A 10,259-nucleotide genomic window follows, 5' to 3' on the forward strand; every position below is an offset into this window, starting at 1 on the left:
GGCCGTTGGGGCGGGCGCGTGCCGACCGTTACCTGGAGCGGGCAGTCCTGCGGAGACTTCCCCGGGGGGCAACAGCTTCTAGAACTCTGAGGTGTGCGGGCTTCCCTGCGGACCCGTCCCGTGCTTTCCTTACGCTTCGGCACGTTCTGAGGGGACGAGCGCCTTGGAGCGAGGAGAACCGTCGAGCAAGACTCTTAGCACGCAGCCGGCTGCGCCAAGCAGGTCACAGTGCCACCCAAGGCAAGGCTACTTCTGGCTCGATTCATGTGTTGCTTTTCTGGGAATCATACAGTGTTTCCTGTCACAACATAGAGCGATAAAATCTGTTCTGCCCTCTCATGCAGGTGTTGGGGTAGAAAACCTCCTCAGTTTCCTGGGTGGGCTGCCCCTAGGACCCAACCACCACCATGTTTGGGAAAGCCTAGGGAAAGCGACTTAAACAAAACTGTGGTGTTTATTATATATGTTTCAGGAGTCCTTGATATCTTGTGTATCACTAACGCTGAGCATCACGCAAAATACAACAAGAGGCAGTTTCTGCCTAGACACAAAATATTTATACCCGCAGCTAGATCTTGTTCCCTGGACTTGGGACACCTGCATAGAAATAGAGGAATCAAAAGGAGTCAAACACTTTGCAGTTTTATATTGCTATAGTGGCTATTAGAAATACAGCTACTTCGTGAGGGCATGTATATGAAACCTTGTTTACTCATTTTAACTAGATAAAGTCTCCTGTGTTCTTTTTGTATGCTGCCAAAGTTCCTCTGTCCTGTATCCAAATTCTGCCAATGATTTGTCCCAGCATCAGGCATATAATGCACTAAGAAGAGTTAATAGAGAGGTAAAAGAGGCCCAAGATTTGCCATTTAAATTCATCATAGTAAGATTTTCAGGAATACATGCTAATAAAAATATAGTGCTGGTTAACATGTTTTTCTTTTACACCTTGCAGGTGTCACTGATTATTTCCAGACTTCCAGCAAATTATCAGTGTACCTGAGAAAGACATTTTCTAGCAGTTCAGTTCTTTGCAAGGATGTTGCTCTAGTCACCCTTTTTTGCTTCAGAGAAAGTTGGTGGCTGAGTCTTGCATTGTCCAAGTCAAGAAACATTTTCAAAATATATGCATAAACAGGTTTGAAATACCACTACATTTAACCTATATGCCCATAGTTAGCTCCCCTAAAGCTGTTCACATGTATTTCAATACCCATCATGGCTCCCCTCAAGCAGTTAATCCAATGCTACGTAGTAAATAGCATCCTTCATATTACCTATTAATTTCATTTTGATCAACATTTCCTGAGGTGTTTTCTCTCAATATGCATTACACTAGAAATCACCTTATTGAATTGTGATGTCTGTACTTTACCAGGTATGGAAATTATTTCTTAATTGCATCAAATGCAAAACTGAAGACAGGTTTGTTTCTTCTTCTTCTGGCCACGTTTATCTTAGTCTCTGACATTAACAGAAATGTCAAGTCACTTTAGCCAAGTGCAGTTATGGAGTAGTATATCTAAATAAAAAAACTGTATTATCAGAACCATAAAATATTTTAATACTGGGACCCAGAGAGCATTAATCGTTATCTTACATTGTATAGACCGCACACTTTTAAGCTTCATATAAAAACACAATTACTTGAAACACAATGTTACTTTGATCTGGCACACAGACTTCAGCATTTTTAAAACAGGAAAGTAACAAAAGCAAGAACGAGGTTAAGAGGTTTGACAGGTACACTTCTTAAGGCAAAGGAGCCCCAATCTGATCTTTCACCCACAGGCCACCTTTACTAATTCAATTACAATCATTGTTTGCCAGAAGAATCAGAATGGAGTTAGTTTTTAAATATTTGTCCATTCAAATATCATATTCAGGCAGTTAAATAATAAAAAAAAAAATCACAACTTGAGTCACAAAAGCAGTATGCAGACAAAACACTTGAAAGCAACAATTTCTAGGCTAGATTTTGTTAGTAAAATTATCCCACAAACAGTCAGACAAGTACGTTCACGGAAGACAGAATTCACATGAAACCACTGAGTAACCTAAAAAGAAATTAATTGAAATAACGTAGATTTCTTAAGAGCTTGATTTTTTTATTTAAGGGTATTATGAAAGGCAAGAAAATAACAGTCAATTGTTCTCCAACATTAGTATCTCCAACATAAAACAAGCCATTTAAAAACACGCAAAATCACTAATACTGTTATTGCTGTCCTTCATAACTCAGTGTCATTTTAGTCATCTCACCCCTATGAGATGACCTTTTCTGTGCATATCCCCACCTTTTTCCACAAGTCCCCTGAGTGACAGAATCTCATCCTAATCCCATTTCCATTTAAATGTTATAGAAAAGCATCATAATCATAAGCATAAGTAATCATAATGGAAAGATAATATGTTTATGAAATTTGGATTTCATAATAGCAAATTGAAAAATTACAATAGTATTTCAAGCCACTAAAGGTCAATGTCACTAAGAGTGCAAAGCCATCGATCAGGTATTTTTAAACTTTTCATAGTTTAGGTTATTTTTTAATAAAGAACATCCCTATTTCAGAGAGCACCTCTCTTCTGAGGTGATTCCTCATCTACCCAGTGATCACAAAATCTGGTGTTAAAAAGCAGTAGTTATTTGTAAGGAAAAGCCACAGTAGAAAAATATTTAGTCTATTTTAGCTGCCTTTTAAGCAGACCTAAAAACACAAAACAACTTCACAGGCCTCTACAAAACACACCATACACAACAGTTTAAGAATTCCAGTCCTAATGAATTCCTAAAGGTAAAAGCATATGGAAAGACTCATAATTAAATATAGCAAAAGAATACTTTGAATAATATGTAGTTGTACTTTTTTTAACTAAAGCTAAATTAGCTTGCTTACACCTAAAAGCTACACCAGAAGTGTACACACTGAAAAACAGTGAAATTTAACTGAAGCCCTAGACAAAAAAAAATTACTCTTAAACCTCGTCCTCAGCTATTTAAGGAGTTTCCCTCTCTTGGACTTCAGTTTTCCACTGTTTGAAAGTGCAGCTCAGACACACTAACAGCCACTGGGACTAGATGGTGTTATCTATGCCTAAACCAGCAGACCATGGTTGTCACCTGGAAGAGGTTTTTTTGTACTACTGCTCCCACTGAATGGCTCCCTGAATGAATGTTGTGAAGGACAGTCGTGCTCTTCCCTTCACCCTGTTCTTGTCCCTGCAGCCCCTTCTCACTTATGCCAGCTGGTTCCCAATTGATCCCCCTTGTACAGTGGGCCAGTTTGTTCACCAACCAAGAACTAACTGCTTTTTTTGATTAATTACATTTTAGGCTGGCCTGGCTTGCTGGAGCTGTGACATGAGCACTAGAGCTGACATGAAGAAAGCATCAGGAGGGCTCATCCACAAGCCAAACCACCCTTTCTGGAAGACAGTGAGATGTTAGATCAGATGCTGGAAGGGCACCCAGGTGAGAATCACCAGGCTTCCCCTTCTACCACAATCCTCCCAGCTCACAACCTCTTATAGAACAGATTTCACATATACCCCTTTTCTTTTACCCAAGAAATTTTTTGCTGCAAAATACTTCTAGTGATTTACATGGAGTTGTCTTACACTGTACTTTTATTTCTGTCTATTTTGAAACCATTTTGCATCATAACAGTTCACAAACTCAGATGGAGACTCTGGACATATCTATTACAATACCTCAGTACAAAGCAGTGCAGTTGTTGACAGTTGGGCTTGATGATCTTAAAGGTCTTTTCCAATCTAAACAATTCTATGATTCCATTCTATGAATAGCATCTGAGTGTCTGTTACGATGATTTGAAATGCAATTGTTCTTCTGTATTTAAGAATTTTAATATTAGAAAACATACACTGGTACCAAACCCAAGAACACCAACCTATTATCGGTATAAAATGATTAAGTAAGCATGGGATATTTTAAAATGTCTTAGGTCTAGAGGGCTCTCAAAGCTCACGTTCATCATTGTACACACAGGCAAAATCTTGGCGCACTCTTTGGCAGATGACCCAGTGAAGTGACTGATGTATGACCATTAATGTATTCACATAAATTAACTTCTGCACATAAAAAACACAGAGGCTTTAAGCCCAATTACATCTTCCTGAATTGTACAAATACTCCCTTTGCAGTCAGTGGCAACTCAAGAGGACAGGGCCAATCCATATGTTGTATTGATTCTAAAGGCACAAGAGTACGCAGTTAATCCCCTTCAAACCTTGCAGAGCACAAACTCTTGGAGACCTTCCAAGCAGCCAGATGAAAGTTGCATTTCAGAACCAGGGAATGTGTGTTGCTGGAGATTCCAGCAGATGCTGGGCCAAAACTTGGCCTTGCTTTTACCAGTGTAACATGAGAGTATTTCAGTGGAGATGCGTATATGTACACCAATATAAATATAAAACTGATCATTATCTTGCAAGATAGAATATAATGCTAACATCCTTTTCCCTGTTAATTCCTAAGAAAACCAAAGTGAAGATAAACAGATGGAAATATTGTCTTATTCCAGCTAGAAGTTTTATAACCCCCAAAACATTTGTCAGACACTTCATGATAGCTTTGAGGGTCATTTCTGCTGCTGATAGGTTTTACCTGGATATAATTCAGATATCAGAGTGATGATTGACAGTATAAATCTTCCCAAGTAGGTTGAAAATCATTACAAGTTGCAAATGCACCCATGGTCTGTGTTTGCATGTGAGTGGGATCTCCTGTACACATGACTCGTAGCATCCATGACAGTCATTACAGATGTGAAACCTGAGAATTTTCTTTCTGCAAGGTTAAAGGCTTAGAACCTTTAGATGTGTTTGCACTGAATTTTTGTCCATCAGCCAGCCACTGAATCTAAGTATTCTGAACCTATGCTATTTCACTTGGGTGTTGGCATTGCCTTTTTGTGCCATTTTCTAAACACCATAGGAATACAAAACCATCTCTCAAGCATAGCTCAGAAACCGCAGTCTGCCTCCCAAGATCCAGTTCAGAATCCTCAGATTTCAAGAGTGTAGCTGGATCATGCAAGTGACACTGAGGTTGAAATGAACTAGGTTAGTAAATAAATGTTGTATTTGTATGGTGTTGAAGTATACTGTTATGGCTGGCTAAGTTCCAACCTCAGTGCCCACTATAAATAAACCTTGTCTTGCAAAACAAAATAAAATGCCTGTATTATCCAAAATGAGGGAAGTCATTAAGACAGATTCCTCACCCTCAGTTTAGACAACTTACATAACAAAACTAAATATGTTCTTTTATAAATTTCACAACAACATAAACATGTAAAATGAAGGCTCTACGTTTGTATGCATTTTTAAATGGTAAAATTACTCCATATTCCCAGACTGTTGGGAAGTGTAAAGTATACGGAGAGCAAATGCTAATTTTTTAGAACGTTGAGGTCAGAAAGGCGAGTCATTGCTGCCCACTACATTACGAATGTCTTTCATTACTTTTAACTCTTGAACCATTTCAAAGAGTTGCCTCAAAACTTGCGGAAAACCAGCCATTATTCATGGATAGCAGCCTATAAATTGAGGCGAATCCATTCTTTGTCTTAGAAAGAAAGAAAATGAATACTTACTGTTCTAAAGTTAAAGTTTTAAGCAATCATTGGCTTAAAAATTCATTGTATCTGCCTATGTACCTTATAAAGAAAGCAGTGTTTGTCTAGATTAGTTTTTAAGCCAGCAGATGCAACTCTAGTGATTTTATGCTAAGCAAAAAGTTTACATTATAGCACTTCATTACATTTAACTTTATAATAGTTTTAAGTAAATGCAGAAGAGGAGCACAGACTATAAAAGTAGAGAATACTGTGCAGAAATTAGAAAGAAAAAAGAAAAATACATAATGTATGATGTAAAAAGAAACAGATAACGAAAATTAAAAGGATTTTACTAGAGAAAAACAATTTCATTTTATTGTAAAGCTCTAAATGAATAAAATAAAGTCTTTGAATGTGAAGATGATTAAAAAGACAAAATCATTAGCTAAAGATATTTACAAGTTTAGACTTTCATTTTGATTGTAATTTTAATTAGCTGGACACTGGGGGGGATGAAAATGAAAGCCTACATCATCTACTTACTCTTCAAATTGCATTCCACCTTAATTTTCTGCTCTTCAGTTCTTAATTTTCTCTATTTTTGTTCTAAGTAATCCGGTTATCAGAATAAAGTGATTTTCTCTCAGCCAGGTTTAACATTCAGTATTTGAGTCTGTAAACCAAAAGTTCACCCCACTGCTTCAATTTTTATTCTTTCAATAGCAGAAACTCTCCAGGAAACTTTTCCAGTCTTTTGTCTGTGCAGCAGGGTGCTTTATGTACACATGACAGTTATGTAGCTAATAACAAAGGATTCTATTTTAAAAATAATTACGTTCCATTTACACAGTTTCCCATGGAATTTACTCATAAAATGCAGGATGCACCAGAAGATTAAATGCCATTTTCCTGTTCATTAAAGCCATTTTTCTAAATGTAACCGAGTTATTTGCCTTTTTGTCTTGAAGGAACCACATGCTCAAGAAGTGGTGAGAGTCAGTTTATTCTTAAACAAAAGAACTAATTACGTTTAGGCTGTGTCTGCAGCATACAGTTAACTTGCCAATTTGTACCCCAGTGTCAGGCCATGGACAGATGCTCCTTTCACAAATAGCTCTACTGTCTGAAGGTGCTGAAGACACTGTTGACCTGACTGTCCCTTCTGTGCCAAAAAGTGCTTCTTCAGCTGGTCAGACCAAGTGAGGGAACACAGTAGATCCTCCTGCTTCTAGCAAAGTCATCCAGGTCAATTTAAATATTTGATGAAGGCAGTTGAAGCAGATTACATTGCCTTTTCTAGAAAAGCTCTGGAAGCAGAAATCCAGAGCTGAAATGGCTGCTGCAGGTGCATAAGCAAGACAGTCTAGTCACCATGTGAGCATCCTTGCTATCAAGCCTTATCTGCATGAAAGACCCCTCACAGCTTCTGCCTTCCCCTGAACATGACCTGTTGTCAAGTCACATGGGATTCTTCTGCAAGTTGACTTGTAAGACATCTTGTTGGCCCATGAGGGCAAGCTGTGGAAAGGGCACAAAAGGACTAGCCACACACTAGGGCTTCCATCTGCACTGGAAATGGAAGATGTTCTATAAAAGGGAGCAAGCCTGTACTTCAGCCCTTAACCTAGCCAGGTCAGCTGGCTTGGGCTAAAAGTACCCTGCAATTAAAGGCCAGCAGAAGACTTAATGCTATCTCAGTAAGTCCTTGTCCCTTTCCAAATAGTTTCTTTTAGGAACAATTCAATCCTAAGAGGTGTCTTATATACAATTCTTACGTTACATGATTAGTTTTAGCTGGCTAAAAACCAGCAAGCATAGTGATCTTGACAAGATCATTATATCTCATTGTTTAAAAAGCAATTCATTCACAGACCTTCTTGCCCTGTCTTCCCACTTCAGGAAAGAATGCAGATAGGATTCACTCAGGGCCTTTTTGTAAAACATTTTCCACTGTGTGTATAAACAATCTTCAGCAAAGCCCCCAAATACCTTTCTGTACCTGGGAGTTCTTCTCTTTTTAGTGTCATTTTAGTTCAGATCAGCATTGTGCTTTTAAAGTGAATCTCTGATTGTCCTGGTGTTCTGTGCTTTGATTCACATCATGATGTGGTATTGAAGCACATGAACTAAATTCCTTTTGGATTAAACTGAAGTGGAAAACTCTGAGATGCAAGTAATGCACTCCAACTGCAAATGGGCATTCAGTCACTTGAAGCCAGCTACACATTTGTTTTGTGTGGCAATGAAGGCATGTTGCAGAGAAGGCAGGGACCCCATGTTCCTGTGCAAGTGCAATCAGAGTGATCCCATTGCTATTTATCCCTTTTCTCATTGGTCCCAAACCAAAGTCTCCACACCTGCAGATCCTACAGGTCAGCTGCCACACCTGCAGATCCTGTCCTTATCCACCACACCTGCAGATCCTGTCCTTACTCCCACAACAGTTTTGGTTTGTTTTTTTAAGAAAAAAAAAAAAAAGCCATATGACCTAGACATCACACCCTCATCACCACCTATTTTGCTTTAAGTTACACTCATGCTGGTCTATAAATACTGCTAATGCAGATGCCAGTTTAAGGATATCCTGCTTCAGATTCATCACCTCCCTATTTCTAGTTTTGCTTCTCTCTTGTACAATTAGATGTTCATCATGTAGTCACTGTCTCCCAACTAATTCCAAGAGGCTCAGAACTCTGTAAAGCTACAGCTGTCTGTTCCCTGGGCAGAACAGCCAATTGAAAGTGTTATATTTAAAACTAAAGGTCCAATTACAGGACCAATTTGTGATCTCAGTTGAGCCAATATAATCTCATATAGTTCATTGACTTTAACCTGACTGCAGTAGCTTTATTCCAGATCTGCTCATGTGTAGTGAAATTGAGTTCAGACAATGGCTCCGATTATTACTTTTTTAAGAATTAACTGGTAATGTGAGTTGCAATACAGAGTCCTTCCACCTTTGAAACAAGGCATCATAATTATCACTTGTGGGTCAGAAGCATATATTCAGCCTAATGGTGCTTCAAGGATCAAAGTGCTTCAAAGATTTTCCTTAAGAAAGCGAGAGGTGGGCGTATCAAGACAAAGCCTAGAAATAAGGACTGGTCACCTGGTACAATGTATACTTACATAAATACAAAAAAGATTTTTTTTATCCAAAGTAAGTGGTAAGGTTAGCTTACTTTCCGTGGGCATGCTGTAGAACAATTAAGAATTTTTATGGGTTTCAGTTTACAAGGTTTGATGGAACTCTCCAAAGAGGGGGGTATGCTATGCAGACTCGTCAAAGGCCATGTTTCTGCAGACTGATTATTCTCAATGTCCAGACTGAGAAGAGAGACATTGGCCTTGAGCTCCAGTGCTTCCATCCTGTTCTTTAGGGGGTATGCACATATGCTGACTTTAGCACTGTCAAGCAATATCTGTATAGCAAGAACCCAACCCTTCCAAAAATGATTCAAAGCACTTCAAATTAGGATTTTGCTCTGTATTACCCCCCAGGGGAGCCTGTCTATCCGTAACAGCTAGTGCACTTTAGTGAAGCAAATCTGTCAATAAAATTTAGATTTTTTTTTCAGTACATTCCCTTATTCGTATAGAAACATAGCAGATTTCTAGGTGTGTCATTAAATAAGTAGTTGAAAATTGTATACAAGGGTTTTTTTAAATACATAGGAGGAAAATACCTTATTTTTTGTGCACTCTGCACAATGTGGTTTAAAAATCCAAGCAGGCACATATGACTCCCATAGCACACGCAGCTATTGAATAAGCAAGCATCAGTACTGTAATAGTCACTTTTCAAACTAGAACTTAAAGTATGTTTTCAAGTTTCAGGTCAAGACACCCCCCATCAGATATTTAACATCTACACCTTCTTTCCTCTGTTTTTTTTCAAATTATTTATCTTTCTGGAATTTCTTTAACAATGGCAGACACCTTAAAGGTTTTTGTTTGGTTGGGCTTTTTTGTTTGTTTTTTAGCTTTGTGCAATTAATTTACACTAGATCTTGCCAATAATTCAATGCCAGTTCTATTTTTTTTGTTTTCCCTCTCCTTATTTTCATTTTTCAGAGAGTGTAGGGAGTAGTTTGAATTTCCCTGTTTCCTAGTACTTTACACAGAATCACAGAATCGCAAGGGTTGAAGGGACCTCGGGAGATCATCTACTCCAACCCTCCTGCTAAAGCAGGTTCTCCTAGAGCATGTTACACAGGACTTCATCCAGGCGGGCTTTGAATATCTCCAGAGAAGGAGACTCCACAACCCCCCTGGGAAGCCTGTTCCAATGGTCCGTCACCCTCAGAGTAAAGAAGTTTTTCCTCATATTCAACTGAAACTTCTTATGTTTCAGTTTGTATCCATTACCCCTTGTCCTGTCGCTGGACTCCACTGCAAAGAGTCTGGCTCCATCCTCATGACTTCCACCCTTAAGATACTTGTATGTGTTGATGAGGTCCCCTCTCAGTCTTCTCTTCTTCAGGCTGAACAAGCCCAACTCTCAGCCTCGTAGGGGAGATGCTCCAGTCCCTTAATCATCCTAGTTGCTCTCCTCTGAACTCTTTCTAGGAGTTCCTCATCTTTCTTGAACTGGGGAGCCCAGAACTGGACACAGTACTCCAGGTGGGGTCTCATTAGGGCAGAGGATAACCTCCCTTGACCTGCTGGCCACACTCC

The 10,259-nt window shown here is 38.9% G+C and overlaps 1 protein-coding gene across 1 annotated transcript in view; it reads right to left on the minus strand.

Moving 5' to 3' along the window:
* The window catches only part of FANCL (FA complementation group L), a 41,904-nt gene that overhangs the window by 30,930 nt on the left and 715 nt on the right, over nucleotides 1-10,259 (minus strand). Inside the window, exons 2-3 of the mRNA XM_035896983.1 lie at nucleotides 563-597; nucleotides 33-162 (exon numbers count right to left, since the gene is read on the minus strand). Of these exons, the coding sequence (XP_035752876.1) occupies nucleotides 33-162; nucleotides 563-597 (165 nt within the window). The remainder of the gene's footprint in view (nucleotides 1-32; nucleotides 163-562; nucleotides 598-10,259) is intronic.

The sequence above is a fragment of the Egretta garzetta genome, unplaced genomic scaffold (assembly GCF_000687185.1).
Source record: "Egretta garzetta isolate BGI_Z169 unplaced genomic scaffold, ASM68718v1 scaffold306, whole genome shotgun sequence".
NCBI classification, from domain to species: Eukaryota; Metazoa; Chordata; class Aves; order Pelecaniformes; family Ardeidae; genus Egretta; species Egretta garzetta.